This window comes from Aedes aegypti, chromosome 1 (assembly GCF_002204515.2).
Source record: "Aedes aegypti strain LVP_AGWG chromosome 1, AaegL5.0 Primary Assembly, whole genome shotgun sequence".
Lineage (NCBI taxonomy): Eukaryota > Metazoa > Arthropoda > Insecta > Diptera > Culicidae > Aedes > Aedes aegypti.
In genome coordinates, this window is record NC_035107.1 from 209,933,191 (window position 1) to 209,951,324 (window position 18,134).

An 18,134-nucleotide genomic window follows, 5' to 3' on the forward strand; every position below is an offset into this window, starting at 1 on the left:
GTGTACAAATTGAAGAGCGTTGGCGAGAGAACATCACCTTGTGGAAGTCCGTCGCTGATGGTTCTGGAAACCGATCCCGTCCTCAACTGCATTGTCACCTTCCGGTTGCGTAAAAAAGCAGTGATCCAAATATTGATCTCATTTGGAATCAGGTAAGAACTAAGAATTTCTTCTAACTTGTCTGTTTTTATCGCGTTGAAAGCGTTTGACAAATCGATACAGACTAATGCCGTTATAAATCCTTCCCTTTTATTTTTCTTGATGCAGTTCACCACGAACGACAGACATGTATTCGTAGACATACCTTTTCTGAACCCGAAAGAAGTTTTCGGTAGCAAACTCCGTTCTTCGATGAAATCTTGAAGTCTTCCAAGTACCGCTGTGTTGGCCACCTTTGTCAATGTAGGTACCAAAGAAATAGGGCGCTTTCCAGCCACACTGTTTTGGTCCTTTCCCGGTTTTGGGATCGGCACTACCTTTATCCTTTTCAACGGCTCCAATACATACCCACTTTTCCACATGTTGTTCAAATCCGCAATGATATTGGATGTCGCCGCCGGACTCAGCTGCCTTAGCGTTTCGTACGTTAAGCTATCCTCGCCTGGCGCTGTGCATTTCTTTTTTTTGTTCAGGATATTATGCCAGCTTTCCATATCTAGCAAATCATAATTAGCAGCAATTCCGTAGCGTTCTTCTGGTTGTTTTCTTTCCGATAGTTCTTCTTTCCCGTCAAACGTCCAATTTTACTCCAGAGTTCCTTCGATGTTGTGAATGGATTCACTTCGTTCGGAAATTCCTGTAATTTTCTCGATATGTCCTGTCGTTTTTCTCTCTGGAAAATCGCTGCTTTCTTTTTATAGTTGAGTAACGTCCTTTCATTCGATGTTCTGTTGAATTCTCTGCGAGCTTCCGTTTTTTCCCGCCAAGCCTTGTCAACATCTTCGGACCACCAAAATTTTGGAGTCTTTTTATCCTTTCTTCTATTCCTTTTGTAAACCACTTTAGCGGTTTTAAACAGATCTGTTATATTTCGCAAATCGTCTCCATCTAGTTTGGACATTTCTTCATTAATCGCCTTCTTATCGTACACGTAGCGCACGTTCTGTTTCGGTACGTCCGCGGTGACCACTGTCTCAACCGCTAGATGATGGCTTCCAATGCTGAAGTCTAACACTCTCCATTTCAAATCCATATACATTGCTGGTGTGCATATAGTTAAGTCGATGGCAGTCGCTTTCTGATTCAGCTGCACTGGTATATATGTGCAGGAACCGTCGTTCAACAAAAGCAAATTATGCCCATCAATCGCGTTCATCAACATCTCACCCCTTCTATCGGTCATTTCGTTGCCCCACGCAATGTGGTGGGCATTCAGGTCGCCTCCTATGACGATCTTCCTGAAGGATCGAAGAGAGCCGAAAATTTTTACAATATCGTCTTCGAAGATTGCATTCGGAATTGAAGGACTCACATATAATGATGCCACGACAAGATCGATTGTGGCAATCTTTATGGCTACTGCCTGAGTATAATCCGATACAGCAGGCAGCGTAATTGGGTCCTAAAATGTTTAATGAAATCTTGTTTTTATTTAATGACACGAAAGAGCATGTTACTGTAACTATTTCAGCAATTTTTCCCGCTCAAATAACGTCTACATCATATTTAAACTTTAATTTAAAAATTGGGTCCATAAATGAACCTTGACATTTTTGATCATGTTTGAAAAAACTTAAGTTTACGGCTGGTGAGGATCGCAGCAAGCCGTGCGCGCGGGCGGCTGCGTTTTGAAGTTTGTGTCACGTTTACCTCGTTTCGCATTTTTTTTTTTCGTTTCGGCTTGAAAATTAGATTCGGCGGATGCCACGTGCAAATGTTTTGTGGGAGAATATTTTTCAAAGTGATAAAAGTGTTTTTTTTTTCAGATATTAGTGGTGTTTTGTTTTACTTTTTATTCGATTTGCTTGCCTTTTGCTCGAGATTGCTCTGTGATAGCTGCAGCAATTGAATTCGTTTGATTTTGGTTCGTGGATGGTCGATTCGGGATGGATTATAAACTACAGTTTTAGTCGATTTTTCGTGCGGTGCGCGCATTTTGATAAGCAGAAGTTTGCGGCTCACATTGTTAGAGGAGCGACGGATTGCAGTTTCTAAAAAGGAATTTGGTGAGTTTGTTCTGATCAGCAGCGCATGATCACAATGCGTAAATAATAACCATTTGTTGGCCAGAACGTTTACCAAACGTATCCTATGGCACTACCCTTTCCATCAACATTCCACAACATCCCGTAACACCTATGAGAGGTCGCAGAGTTCTCTGCATCTTTCTTAAGTAGGTGTTCAATCAATCATCCTTTCCCATTCCCCAGCTTTCGCAAGGACGTGGCCAGGACAGCTCTCGGCTATTGGAGGATGCGTCAATCTTGTCTAAGAGTTAGAGGTTAGTCCCAAATTTCTGACTTTGGTAACGGATGGGAAGGAGGCAACCCTCATACAATGGTCTAGGACTGTACCACCTACGAATTTGTGCGAAATGCTTAATGCTAATGCTAATGCTAATGCTAATGCTTGACATTTTTGATCATGTTTGACGTTCGCTCAATCGACAAAAACACCACAGGGCATTTAGTTTTAACACTGGGGTTGTTTCTATCTGACATTTTGGAAGGGACACGGAAAGCAAAATACACCCAAAATTTGAGTTTAAGCTAAGGAGTGTGACAAAATCTAAAAAAAATGTTTTTTGAACTTAAACAAAAGAAAAAATTAAAAAATTGAGTAAACATGTGTTTTTAGCCTAAACTTAAGCGTTTGGCATTAAAATTGGGACAGGCCTTTACAGGGTGGCCAGTGAAAAGCCAATTTCGAATTCCCGGTTTTCTCCCGGTTTTTTCCCGGAATTTCAAAAACATTCCCGGTTTCATTATAAGCAAAAATAAACAACAAAAAATTAATTACGAGAATTTTTACCATTCCAAACGACTTCAAGTACGAGTTTTTTTGGCCACACACCAAAGCATACTATTAGGGTAAATAAAAAAACGGAAATCAGATTTGTTGCCGCGACTTTTAAATTTCTTTTCAGAAATGCCCAAAACATTTTTTTTTCATTGCAGGTGAAATTTTATTTCAAACGGAGCTTGCAGTAGAAAATTTCTTGGTCAATTCTGTCGCAGAATTTTTTACGGCAAACTTAACTTAAGCGTGGAATTTATTATTTTTATGAAAATGTTTAGTTTCACTAAAAGTTTGACCACTGCTTACATGATATCTAGCCAACTGAAGAATAAACCATAGTTTTAATTTAAAACAGCCACACAGCCTTGGTAGACTTCAAAAAGAGTTCATAAATTGTCGAAAATTTCGTTCATCATCATGGAAATTCATAAATCATTCGAAACTAATTCAATATATTATATGCCCCAAAAACATAGAATGTTTTTCTCAGTGCAATTATTTCTGACAAATTAACACAGATAGTTATAAATCTGGAATGGATTAAAGTTTTATAATATTTTATTTTATATTATAAAACAAGGAGCGAATATCAAATCTTTTACCATGATCATAGGTTTAAATATTCCAAATATATTCGGAAAGATATTTTTCAAAATTCCTAAGAGAAGCTATGTTATATCTATATTTAAATATCAAATTCATAGAAATAATGTTTTTGAAAAGTATGGTAAACTTTCCTTTCCTGCTTCCTAAAAATGGTTGCAATAATATTATCCTAAGGATGCTGTGTATTATGAAATGCCATGAGAAACAGCATTCGCAAGATTTTTCTTCATTTAATTTTCACTTATTGGCTAATTAATTACTGAATTAACACAAGTCTTCGTTTAGACTATTATGTTTCCATATTCTATACCCTGACTTTATTGACTAGCTATCAAATGTTAAATCTACAGTAAAAAATCACTAAACAGTTTCATAAGTACTAGTATGCAACATTTTCCCGGCGTTAATTGAAATTCCCGTATATTTCCCGGTTTTCTCCCGGTGAATTGTGATTCCCGGCTTTTTCCCGGTTTTCCCGATTTCCCGGTGCGCTGGTCACCCTGCCTTTAGGACCCTATTGGGTAGTAGTTGAAACAATTTTTAAGCATAATAGCTGCTCCTCCATAGTTGTCATATCGGGAGCTGAATATTTGGTGGTATCCTGAGATACGGTATTTCGTCGTCATTTCTAGTTCTTCTTGGGTCCATGTCTCAGACAACAGTGCTACTTCGTAGCCATCTGCTGCCAGTACTCTTTGAAGTTCCAATTTATTACTCTTTAAGCTTTGTATATTGCATTGCACGATCTTCATTTCTGGATTTTGATGATCGAAGGCAATTAAGCAATAGTTTTCGATAAATCGAAGCATTGCCTCGAAATATCTTTGATTTTTTCTTTTACGCCTGCTGGTAAGTCCTGCTCGATGCACAAGGAGTAGAATTTCATGACCTGTTCCTGGAACCGCAGGTTCACGTTTTCGGTGGTCTTCTCAGTTACTTCCTTAATTATTTTTTCGACATCCGTAGTTTTGTGGGGGTTGTTTAAGCACACTCCATTACTTGACGGTTGCTTGGATTTCCTTGAAGACTCCTCTCTCACAGAGTCCTCCGCTTCAGAATCGCCGTTTGATTTTGGTCGTTTAGTTCCCTTCTTGTTTCTGTCTTTGCTCGACTCCTTTGGCTTCCATAATTTTACTGCCGGTTTGACAGGTTCTCGAGGTATGTTGGTTTGGTCCCATTGTTTTTTGAGATTGTCAACATTTGCTTCGACCGTTTGCGCCATGCTCGGGAATTCTTGCAGGTTCGATAGTATTTCGAATGGATTCTGACTCAGCATAGGTACTTGTTCACGTGCTTCGATGTAGGTGAGATTCCTTTTTGCTCGTAGCTCATTGATGTGTTGTTGCCGTTTCCTTTCTGGACAATTATTCTCCGCTGTCGTGTGCTTGGTTGATTTGCAGTTAGCGCATTTCACTGGATTTTCGCATCGCTCGTATTGCTGATCATCCTCATGTTGCTCGCTGCACTGGTGGCAACGGCGGGATCCTCTACAGTTCAGTGTGCGGTGGCCGAACCTCAAGCAGTGTTCGCAGAGGTCCACTTTTCGCACAAAAGGCAAAATTCTCGCTGGACAGTCGAATAGCCTCACACGGTCCGGTAGTTGGTTAGCACGAAAAGTTACACTGATGCGTGCCAACGGGATTCTTTCATTGTTAGCAAAACGATGTAGTCGACTTACCCGTAATACTGTGAATTCGGAGTCCAGTCCGTCTCGGATTTCGTCGTCTGTTAAATCGATCGGTACCCCTGCAATTACGCCTGTCATCGACACCAAATGACTGGGGACGTACGCTTTGTAGGTTGTACTTTGCGTGTTGATTTTTTCTACCAACAAGTTGGCTTTGAGGAAATTGTTAATGATCACCATGACTTTGAAGCGTCCCACATACTTCATATCCACGATATGTCCGCGGATTCCTTCAATTTCTCTTAGTGCAGCTCCGACAGAGAATTTGTTGATTTTTGCTGTTTTGTTGTTACCCTTCAGCTCGATGTACACTCGATATGGAGCCGCATCTGCAAACGTGTACGTGATGTTCTCCAAGGTTCTTCCAGGTATCCTCGCATCCTTCATTTGAGTATTTGTCCTTTCCCCATCTTCTGCTATGGAGCCACCAACAGCTCCTATTTCGGAACCTGGCGGTTCCGCCATTTTGCACTTAACCTCACTTCACCACAATTTCGTTTTATTTTTCCCCCGAACAAAATGGCTGCTCTGGGCAACAGCGTCCTGTCGCCGCAGTTTTTCCTTCACAACTATTTCTTCAGATCAATATTTCTCACTTTTTGGATGTGTTTCTTCTTTCAAAAGCACAATTTCACTTTTTCCTCTGTATTTCGCTTTCCGTAATCAAATCACCAAGCTGAAAACATGTTCGAAAACTCCTATCAAAATTCAATACGCCCGCACTTAGCAAAAGCCAACCGAACAATGCAGATTATTCACGTATGAATAACATGACAGACGCTACAAAGGAAGAAACGGGGACAACCAACCGTACCAACCGTTTCATTTTAAGGGGTAAGTAAAATCGTTAGAAGTGACTTTGCTAAGAATTTTGGTGCACACTTCATTGTTGTCCGGCTTTATTTTCCTGGTATGGGACTAGCGTTGGGCGATTTTGAATCGATGTTCCGAAAATCGATGTTTTCATTTCAATTAATCGATTTTTTGAACCGATTTTTGGAGCATCTAAAATTGGGTGAATCGATTTTCTTTCTTCACTACGACAGTATATCGACATTTTCAGATAATCGCATTACGTGGATTTATCTTGCAGAGCACAATACCATCTACCAGAGCTGCGCCAACACACGTGAGCTGGGAACAGCTTTTATAATGATCGATGACATGCAAAGGCGTGTGATCGGGTGGTGGCCGATCAATGAACGAATGTGTAAGTTAAGAATCAAAGGTTCGATTAACTTCAGCTTAATCAACGTGTATAGCCTACACTGCGGAAGCACTGATAATAACAAGGACGCATTTTACGCGCTGCCCAAGCCACTACGTCAAGATCATCATAGCAGATTTGAACGCTCAGGTTGGCGAAGAGTTCAGACCGACGATTGGAACGTTCAGCGTCTACCGGATGACGAACGAGAACGGCCTACGACTGATAGATAGTTTCGTAGTTTCTCTAGGAATTCCTTCTGAATTCCCCTATACTTTTTTTCCGGATTTCCTTCAGGAATTCTTATAGAACACTTGCCGGTAATTCTTTCGGAGCTCCATCGGGAATTTCTTCAAAGTTCGTCTGAGAATTCAATAGTAGTTACTACGGGAATTCCTTCGGAGCTCACCCGGGAAAGAAGTTTCTCGAATTTCCTTCAAGAATTTCTCGGAGCTCCTTCAGGATTTTCTTTGGAGATTCTCCAAAGTTCCTCCACAGTTCCTTTTGGAATTTCTTCGAAGTTTCTCTAAAAAATATTCCGCAGTTCCTCCAACAATTGCTTCGGAGTCCATGCAGGAATTCCTTTGGAGGCCCTCCAAAAATGGAATTTCTTCGGAGTTCTTTATTGAATTTCTTTGAAGTTCCTCCTAGAGTTAGATTTCATCCAATTCTTTTGGAGCTCCCTCGGGAATTCCTTCGGATTTCCACTATATTTCCTCCTAGATTTCTTTTTCGGAATTTCTACAGGAGTTCTTTAGATTTTCTCTAGTAGTTCTCCGGAGTTCCACTACGTATATTCCTGGAGTTACTCCGGAAAATTATCTACCTTTTCTCCGGGAAATCCTCCAGAATTCAAAAAAAAAAAATCTCAAGAGTTTCTCCGTGAATTCCTCTAGACGTTCTTCGGTAATTCCTTCAGAGTTCCTCGTGTAATTCCTCCGGAGTTCCTCCAGATTTTTTTAAGCTCTTATCTGGGGATTTCATTATGTAAATCTTCCAGGCATTTCTTCAAAAATTCCTTAGAGGATTTTCAAAGAGAATTCGTACGGGTATTTCCTCCAGGGATTTCTCCGGAAATTTGCACTAGGAAATACTTCAAGGATTTTCTCCAGAAATTCCTGCGAAACTTTTTCCAAGATTTCCTCCGAGGATTTCCACCAGAAATTCATCAGGACATTTCCAATTCCTTCGGTGATTTTTTCAGAAGATTTATCCGGATATTTCCTCTTCTTATTTCGCTGGTGACTTGCACCCAGATATCCTCCAGGAATTCCTCCGGGGTTTTTCTTCAGGGACTTCCTCAGGAGTTCTCCTTCAGGGATTCCTTCGGGAATATCCCCCTAGAATTCCTCAGTGGATTTTCAAAAGCATGATATCCAATATTTCCTTTGACGATTTTTTTCCATGAAATTATCCGAGGTTTTCCCCCAAGAACTCTTCCGGTGATTTCCCCCAGGAATTCCTTCGAGGATATCCTCCGGAGATTTTTTCCAAGAATTCCTCCAGAGATTTCCCCCCAGAAAACCTTTAGGTACTCTCTTCAATTATTCCCCTGGGGTTTTTTTTCCAGAATTTTTCTCGGGGATTTCCTCCGGGAATTTCTCTATGAATTCCTTCGGGGATGTTTTCAGAAAATTCGTCCGGAGTTTTCCTCCAGGAATTTCGATGGTGATTTTCTCCGAGAATTCTCCTGGAGATTTTAACGATCCCTCCGGGGAAATCCTCAAGCACTTCTCTGGGGATTTTCGCCAGGAATTCCTCCGAAGATTTCAAGGATTTCTTCAGAGATATCTCCATGAATCCCAGAATTCCTAAGTCCGCCAGCAATTCCAGGATGACTAAACTCTGCCAGGAACTGCTTTGTAAATTTTGCGATATGTTTAATGCGCATTCCTCCGGTGGTTGTTACGTGAATTTCTACAAAAAATCTAATGGTCTAATTATTTTTGACAGGCCCATTTGGACCAAAAAATGGACCACCGCACAGAAGAGCACCTAGAACAAATTCGTGGCCATAATTTCAAATTTGAAAAATTGAGATTTTTGACCCCGCCATATTTTTTGAACATAGCTAATAGTATGCCGCATGTTGTGGCTACATTGATAAGACGTCATATAACCTTGAAAAAATGTTAAAAGAGTTAAAAAAACAGGTTTTTCAATGGTTTTTTTTCATTTGTTTATATTATATAATCAGAATAATTGTTTACATGTGACAATTTTTCCAAAATAAACATATATTTTTACTGAACTTTTTGTTTATGAATACAAAAAGAGCTTCTGCATAAAATTTTCCAAAAAATATTTTTTATTTGTTTATTTTTAAGGCAATTTTGTACAACAAACTTTTAATCATTTTTCGTAAACTTCAGTATTGAAAAAGTTACCTTATACGGCAATATCCGGCAAAGTTTCGACCACAGTGTGAAACTTACATATGTTATCTATCAGTTACAGCATAAAACTCTTCCGCATATTTCCGCACTTGAAATTTTAAGCCTTTTGAAAATAGCAATTTTTATCATTTTTTCGAATATTTTTGCCCGCTTTTCAATAACCTTCTATTCCTAATCATTTAAAGTGCATGTTCTTAATGCGTTTGTTCAATGTGATGTCCGAGAAAATTATATTTAAAACATATTTCTTTTATTTGCATAACTAACTTAAGTAAAATTGTTAATTTCATAAATCACGTATATCACAGTTTTTACACATGACATCGCCAAATCAGATTTTGCCAATTTTTAAAATAAACAGAAATTCTTTGTAAGAGACGCAATTGTGCCATGGTTTAAAACTCCATGTGTTTTGAAATTCTTCTTCTTCTTCTTGGAATTACGTCCTCAGAGGGACAGAGCCTGCTTCTCAGCTTACAGTTATTAGCATCACATTAATAGGTTTTCAGGAATACCGTAGTTTCGGTTGAAATGGATATTTTTTACCGGTTTGTTTTATCTGTTATTTTTAATGTTGACAATGCTAAACAACTGAATACAGAAAAACAAGTACGATGGTAAACCTCATCGGCTCATGTACAGAAATTTTCTAACAAATGTGGATCTAGTGCTGAAAATAATCTCTAAAATAAAAACTGGGGGGATTCAAAGTGAAATTAATCACTTGTCAATGCGATTATTGTGAGTTTTTGAAATTACTCTACATACTGAATTCCAGCTCCCTGAATACGAATACCTATGCATTCCAAATTTGAAAAACAACTCTATTTCTGGAAATAATTAAAAAAAATCAAGAATTTTGTGAAAAACGCCTTAATGTAGGCAATTTTGAAAAAAGTTTCCTGATGTCTAACCGATACTGAATTATTGCAACAAAATGAGTTCATGGGTACCGTTAAGTCACCAGTCACCGTGCGGCCTCCATTCACCGTGCACATATTCAAATTCTTACAAAATATTCATACAATTTTCACAAATTATTCTTTTGTCAGCAAAATAAGATAAAACTGATGAAATGCAGTAGTTTTTGTCACAAAGCATTTTGAAAAACCTAGTTTATGCAGTCAAAATCATGTGAATTCTGTTTGATAATGAGATTTTTCAATACTCTTAGTAGAAACACCAAAAATTCACATTTTTCGTTTTAACGTTAGATTATGAAATTTTTCAAAATTTCAACAAGTTTTCACTGTGGATACTATTAGTAAGATGTATTTCATCGTATGAGTTTTGAGATTTTGCAAATTAGAATTTTTTATTGTGTCTCAGTGGAAACCCAAATGCACGGTGAATGGACCCATTTCAGTATATATGGTTCCTATTACCGTGCATTAGTGTAAAAGGTATGAAATTATTCGATAATATTAGATTTATTGTTATGTCGTGATTTAACTACTTCATATTTAGTTTTTGAGTGAATATGGAATGATTTGGACAATACAGTCAAACCTCTTATAACGTTTTAGTGAAAAAATAAATATTTTGCCGAGTTTTGAACTTTTTACGTTTTTGTTGTACAAGAAGATTTGAATACATTCAAAAATGACTGCGCACACTACTAGCAACATAGTTGCTCCATCAACAACGTTTCTTCAAGATACGAAATAAAATCATAACGAAAACTATACGCACGGTGAATGGTGCACTAGTGTGCACGGTAAATGGTGACATAGAACCAGTGTTGTTCAGACTCATTTCCCCGAAAATAACATTTTCCGAACTACGAAGCCACGAACTACTACAATCATGCTCTATCCTCCTAAGATAGAAAAGCAGATGGTTAAGCTTGAGTACTGCACACAAAATCGATCAATTTTGATCCCAGAGAGCCACAATTCAAGTTTCGGTGAAATGAAATGAGTGAGTGAGTGAGTCCGAATCATTTCACCGAAACTTGAATTGCGGCCCACCGAGATCGAAATTGTCGGATCCCATGTGCAATACTCAAGCCCAACCACCTCCCCCTCCATCTCAGGAATACAACGCACAGTTATAACAGTTCATGGCTTCACAATTCGAATTTCGGGGAAATGAGTCTGGTCAACACTGCATAGAACGGTACGAGGCGACCTTAACATGAGAGTTGCAAACATAATTTTTGAGTAATTTTTTGTTATGTATCACTAGTTTTAGATTTTTCCCTGAATTACGATATAATTGCACGCTACGTAGTGGTATTTTAGTACGCTACAAATTATTTGGAAAAGTTATAGATTTTTTTGAAGTGCAAATTTTTCTTAAATGCACGGTGAATGGTAGCTTGACGGTACGAGTTTTGTTGATGAAATCTTGTTTGGAGATGTTTTTTAGGCAAGCTACCAAAGTTTTAGGCTGTACCGTACATGATTCTTGCATTTTACATTATTTTCATAGAAATAAAGATTCTTCAATGCAAAACAAATCTTCATAACACTCGATCCAATAATAGTCAACACCGTTCATTCACGCCATTGTTTGAAAAAAAAAAATCGACAGTAGTATTCGCTTAAAAGTCCTTTTCATCGAGTTTTATGGTTCCAACTTTCAGAAATGACATGTATCTAAAGGATTCTCAATGAACTTGAAAGTTGTGTGTGAAAAATGAATGAATTGAGCAACAAATGTCATGATTTTATATTCATGGGAATAGGATTTGTTCCAGTTGTAAAGTTTTTACCTGATTATGCTGTCAAATTTTTACCTAATTATGTTCACTTAATTATGAAGGAATTTTTATGAGTATGCGTCTACTTTTTCTTTAAAATTTTAAGACTGATGGGCTTAGGCTAACTCCTAGCTTTGTTGGTGCGATTCACATTTAAAAAATAAAGAGAGTCAAAATAATCCGTTCGTGATATCTTGAAATTTTTGGATCAGATTTTTTGAACAAATGAGCCATACATAAAATTTTTGCAAAAGGCATGGAAAAAGCGTTTCAGATATAACATACCAGTCAATATTATTCCATTAAATAGAAATTTGATTTCATGAATTCCAAATGTAATATTGCATTGTATTCTTTAAAAAATAAAAGAATATCGGAAAATGAATTTCTAAGCATACTTACAAAAAATGTTTGAGCTGGAATATCCAATAACTGTTAAAATTCTAATTATTCATCGATTTTTTACCCTCTTGGCGAGCTAGATGCGCATCAACTTATGACGTACAAACCTGTTTTCCATCCGTTGCTAGAATATTCAACAAACATGAACTCAAAAACTGTTTGTCTTCAACGGTATTTTTTTATCGATCCTGAAACGGTTCGAAATTAATCCTAATTGAGTTATAACAGTTTTTTAATCAATATCAAAGTATGAGCAGATCATTTAGGGTAAACAATAATTTTGGCCATGATTTACCCAAATTACTCTTGTGTGCACCGGTGAAGTTGCTTATTAGGGAAGAGTTCTTTCACACATCATGAACACGGAATCAGTCCTTGAATTTATATTATTGATGGACATCTAGTAAAACGGTACAAGTCATACAATATCCCATGACATAATAAAGTGGATCCACTTACCATCATTCATTAATCGGGTAGACCTCCACCACAATCGGCGATGCCCTGGCCTGTGAGGCGTCTTCATCCATCGTAACGAGTACCACATCATCATCATCGTCATCATTGTTCCCGTTCTCGTTCTCAGCGGATGCGCCATTCGTCTTTTCCGGAGCGGCCTTTTTCCTCTGCCTGCGCTTGCGCCCATGGACAATCTCCAAGTGGCGATTGTGAGCTTTGGTCTCCATGAAGAAACACTTACAGGACGGCTCCCGGCATATAATCTTACGACAATCGTCGAATGCTCCATGATACCTCCAGCGGTGCCGCATGATGTTGACCTTACTACTCCAGAAGGCATCACATAGATCACACTTGATGTAGGTCCCGGATCCGTACTGCACCGTCTGCAGGTCACTTTCCTTGGGCCGGAAGTAGGATTCTTTCGATCGTTGGCGCAATATCGCCGCCTTGTCCGGGTGTACATCGCGAAGGTGCTCCACCAGTTGGGGAAACGCCTGGTAGAGGCGGGAACACGCCTTGCAACAGTACCAATCGTTGGCCATCTTGATGAACGGATCGTCGTTATCTTCGCTCAGATCGAATGCAATCGGAATCGTTTCCACGGCCGTAATCTGCACGTCGTCGTCGTCCTCGTCCTCGTCAGACAATTCATGGACAATGAACGATTCCGGAGCGACCCCTTCCGCCACTACGGAAGCTTCCAGGGCGGATGGTTCAGGAGCCACAGTCGTAGCACACATTTCGTCCGTTATCTCCATTGGAGCCGGATCTTCCGCAACGCCTTCCGCCGCTATCGGTTCATCCGAAACCACTGCTTCCATGGGAAGTTCCTGCGATTCTGTTGCAATAATTGTCGCACTTTGGTGATAGTTCACAGCTCCCGCTGTTCCCTTAGTCGCGTCCATTTCGTTCCTTTTGCGCCGATAGACTCGATTCAGGCGCTGACACAGCTTCCGGAAGCTGATGAATTCATCCATCATGATGCGGCACTGGAGGCAAATCGACGAGGGGCTGTCCGTCTTCGGGCTCAGCTTGATCCCGGTGCACATTTCGATCATCCCGATCAGCTGGTAGTTTTCGTCCTTCCGCGAAGCAAACAGCGGTTCCAGCTGGGAGATGGAAAAGCACAACCGGCAATATGCGGCGAAATCTTCGTGAGGCCTGCCGTCATTCAAAGAGTGGAGAATCATGTCAATTTTCATTGAATATTCTAGTGAAATACTTACAGCTCAAGGTAATCATCACTGCAGACATCATCCGCAAAAGGGCCCGGGCGTTTGCTCATCTTCTTGAACCAGCTTCGTCCAAATTTTTGACTGGAATTTGCCGCATAAGCTTCTGCGGGATTTCTGAACGAGAAATTTGTTGTTTTGTTTTGCAGTCGCGTTCGTCGCGGTCTTGTTGAAAAGGTAGTGGGTAAAAGTGCTCGGTTTCCGTCAGAAACCGAAGCACATTACACGGAGAAAAAGATATAGCGCTGCTTACGGAAAGCATCGGGTGAGCAAATTTAAATATTGTGCTCTGCAAGATAAATCCACGTAAGGGTTTATTCACAAATTTCATAACGCCAAAAATGGCCATTTACGACACCCACCCACCCCCTGGTAATGCTTTTTGTATGCACATTTTACAAATTTTGTATGAATCGTAACATTATGAGGACACCCACCCACCCCCTTCGGCGTTATGAAATTTGTGAATAGTGGTTTTCACGCCCGATGGTATGGGTGCCCTAGTGTAGATGTAGTTGTGAACCTTAGAGGAAAACAATATGCACTCTGTCTCGAAAAACACCCAGAATCCGTGTATAAATTTTTCAAATTGGGTAATATTTCTATATGCATTTTGATGAGTCTGGAAAGCGTGTGCAAGTTTCTTTGAGGAAAACATAAACAAACTGTGTATGACGAGCGTATGCTAGTCTTCGTGTGTTCAAATGTCACTAAGCTCTATGGGCCTTAATGCGATTATCTGAAAATGTCGCAGTGATAATGAAAATCACCAAATGTTACAGATTTAGCAAATTTGAAACATTTGTGTCCTTGAAGGACGAAAAAATCCAAGTCTACTTGAATTTTGACGTTGCGTTTGAATTGCGCGCATATCTTCTGCGCGTTACCGCCGCCGCTGGATGTGGATTTAATATAAGCGCCGCAATAGTGGTTTCTGCGCTCGTGTACATACACGGTACATGTCACCAACACTACTTAAAAATTGCTGGTGGAAAATATAAACAAAGATCAGCTGTTCCCAGCAAAATCATATGGCAGTATTTTCAACCAGCAAATTTGCGCATGTGTTCGTGACACCGCTCGGCGAGAGCTCAATAGCTGCGCGAAAGTTGCACGGAGAACTTCGAAAATACTAATTAGGGTGTTAATTATTACAGTCGTTGCATTTTTTAATTTTATGCATTGCCCAGCATATGAAATATGCACCATCAACATATGTTTTATACTTTGCCATGCATTTTAGAAAATTATTTTTTGCAATGCTTTTCGACTATTATGGGTTCATTCATAAATTTCATAACGCTAAAAATTACCATTTTCGACACCCACCCACCCCCTCGTAACACTTTTTGTATGAAGATTTTTCAAATTTTGTATGAGCTGTAACGCTACGAGGACACCCACCCACCCCCTTCAGCGTTATGAAATTAATGAATGGGTCCTATGAGCAACACATGGGACTTGGCCATTTTCTTTTACAGTTTCAACTCCTGCTGCTCGCGTCGAAAACAAAATGTGGCTACTTATTCGAGATTTTTTCATAGAATCGATGGTGATACCACAGACAAACAGACGTACCACTGATAAAATTTCCATCGACCACTCATTTAACGATCATTTCAAATTCGCTATGTTACAAATCTCACAACCAGAGGCGCGCGCATCGTTTTTCTTCGCGTTTGACGTTTCACACTACCGCCATCTGCCGGTCTTGTTGTACGAAACACCTTTTCGTGCAACATGCTCACCAGATGATGGTAGTGTAAACTGGGCGATGGATTTAGAATAAATTTGTTTTAAGTGTTACGTCTGTTTGTCTGTGGTGATACGATAGATCGATGATTATAAGACTCCAGGGTCCCACAGGTAAGTAAAAAAAACTACAGTAAATAATAAGAGACCATGTAGGAAGAATTGGATTCATTTCAGCCTTCCGGATGTGATCATCAAGCTAAACGAAGCAGACATCCTCGGGAGCGGATTTTATCTTCTACTCTACAAATCACCCTTGACTGGCAAATTAAACTAATTGGCGATTCCTGACGAGGGGGTGGTCACTCTACGCACTGTGCCTCACGCAGGTATGGCACATTTCGGCGCACTGACTGGCACACCTTACCAAAGTGGGTTGCTATAAAAATTACAGTGAACTGAAATTTTCGTCCTAGCAACCATTGAGTTTTCTGAGTTGTTTGTCATTTGTCAAACACGAATTTCATAAAACTTTCGCGTTGGCTTCGGGTTCACTTCCAAAGACGAAGAAATGGGTAAAACATGTTGGAGATCTTCGGGTATATTATCGTCGTTGTGTGTTCTGAGGATTACAGTAATCCACGCATGACATACGTCTTACTGCATCGCAATGATTTCACCGTAATAATCTCCCAACTCTTCGCACCCCTCTTCCTTGCGCCACGATTCCGCACATAACCGTTGATGCTCCATGCAACAGTTTCCATGTTGCCTTGGAATTCATATGGGTCTTTTTCTACACCTCCCCATTGAAGTCTTACGTAAACTTGTCTTGGCTTTCTAGTTTATTTCTCCAGCGATAAGGGAACGTCCATAATTGACGTAGCATTTTTTTGACAGATTTTTGACACCCCTTCCCCCATTGTAGCCCTTATTTCCTATACTTAATACATGGTTCGTCACAAAATCGTAGACTTCCCCCTCCCCCAAAGACAAATTAAAGACCCCCATGTCCCTTGCAGTTGCTCAAAATTTTATGGCTCATAAGGTAATCTAGAATGCCGTTCAAAGTGTACTGCGATCTGTCAAACTTGGGTACCCTTTGCACTACCGAGGGACCAAATGCAGTACTAGAAGTGGTACCCAATCTGAACCCGAGTGTGACGGACCTGCCTCCCCCCTAAACTGCTGTCATTTATGGACGGTTCCAGGTAAAATGTATCCCGGAAAACTACCGCCCATGAAAAACAATGACGGGGAAGTAATGTAAAATTCGAAAGGCAAACCAGAAAAAAATTAAACATGTCAATGCTTGCTGAGACCATTTTTCCATAATTTCAGTTCATTGTTTTTTCATAGCATGTAGTATTATAGCAAGCATGGCACGCTTGGCACACCTTGGCGCTCTGAAGACACAACTGTGCCAAATGAAGTGCGTAGAGTGACCTCCCCCTTGATTCCAGAGGAAGGTCCACCAACGCCCTTGTATACCGGGAAGCGAGCCGGAAGGTATTTAATACTCACCGGGACTCTGTCAAGGATTCCGTTCCGATTACACCTAGGAAAAACTCATGCAACTTATGTAACGTCGGAACACTGTATTGTCGTAGGACTCAAAAAGCGATAGTATACTGATATTTAACGAAATAAATATGATTTTTTTTAAACCTTTTTTTTACTTTATGTGATTTTTATATTCCTGGCATTCGATTTTAAATGTAAACAAAAATAGCGGCAACTAAATTAAATTGCCCCATTATGCATTATCATTCTTAAATATCATTTATACTTTGAAAGAATAAAAGAAAGATATGCATCTCATGGGGTGAATGGACCGAATATGATTTTAGTATGAGTTTTAAGCATCTTAGAATTTATTTATTTAAGCGTGTGCGCTGTTATTCGATTTGACTTCAAGCCGGTGGAAGATCTGAGATTCTGTTGGGAGTTTTAAATATAAATCTGATGCGCATGAAGTGGAAATTACAAAGTTTTTGGGATTCGGGTAAAACTTCAAGATTTTGATAAGAATACTAGGAATCTGATGCAATTATTGGAAATCCGATAGAAGTTTTTGAAATAATCGATCCCTCGTAATATTATCGATTTCGGAGAATTCTGGGATTTTATGATTCCACCCGGAATCCTTGTGATTCCACCCGGAATACTTGTGATTCCACCCGGAATACTTGTGATTCCACCCGGAATACTTGTGATTCCACCCGGAATACTTGGGACTCCACCCGGAATACTTGGGATTCCTCCCGGAATACTTGGGATTCCGCCCGGAATACTTGGGATTCCGCCCGGATTACTTGGGATTTCGACTGGAATCCTTGGGGTTCCAACTGGAATCCTTGGGATTCCGACTGGAATCCTCGGGATTCCGACTGGAATCCTTGGGATTCCGACTGGAATCCTTGGGAATCCGACTGGAATCCTTGGGATTCCGACTGTTATCCATCATCATGGATGAATACAACATTTTCTATGGTGACAGAGGGCTGGATTTGCTATGTCAGACGGATCGGGCTGGGGACATCCAGACTACTGTCAATCGCTGCAGTTGATATGGCATGTCCAAGATGTGGGGTTGAAGCTTTGCGATGCTTCAGCCTAGGCGAATTAATAAATAGCATATAAATTTCCCACAGAATGAAAGAGAGGCAGATAGAAAATAGTCATAAATTACTAAAATTAAGTAATTCTATGAATACGCTGAATACCCGTGTTTCTGAGTGTAGGATCCACCGGATCCACATTTCTTCCAAAAAAATTTCGAAAATCT

General features: G+C 39.8%; 1 protein-coding gene across 1 annotated transcript; it reads right to left on the reverse strand.

The window, feature by feature from the left end:
• Positions 1–12,328: 12,328 nt before the first annotated feature.
• Positions 12,329–13,832, reverse strand: LOC110681513. Its single transcript, XM_021857436.1, has 2 exons — positions 13,649–13,832; positions 12,329–13,583 (listed from the first exon to the last, which is right to left on the reverse strand). Exons 1-2 carry the CDS (start codon positions 13,705–13,707, stop codon positions 12,422–12,424), a joined length of 1,221 nt encoding a protein of 406 aa, XP_021713128.1. The 5' UTR covers positions 13,708–13,832; the 3' UTR covers positions 12,329–12,421.
• Between the last annotated feature and the right edge of the window lie 4,302 nt (positions 13,833–18,134).

Bases quoted from the DNA above. Each gene is read 5' to 3' on its own strand.
- LOC110681513 (XM_021857436.1), bottom strand. From the start codon at position 13,707: ATGAGCAAACGCCCGGGCCCTTTTGCGGATGATGTCTGCAGTGATGAT. The intron at 13,584-13,648 runs GTAAGTATTTCA...GAATGACGGCAG, and splicing joins AGTGATGATTACCTTGAGCT to GCCTCACGAAGATTTCGCCG.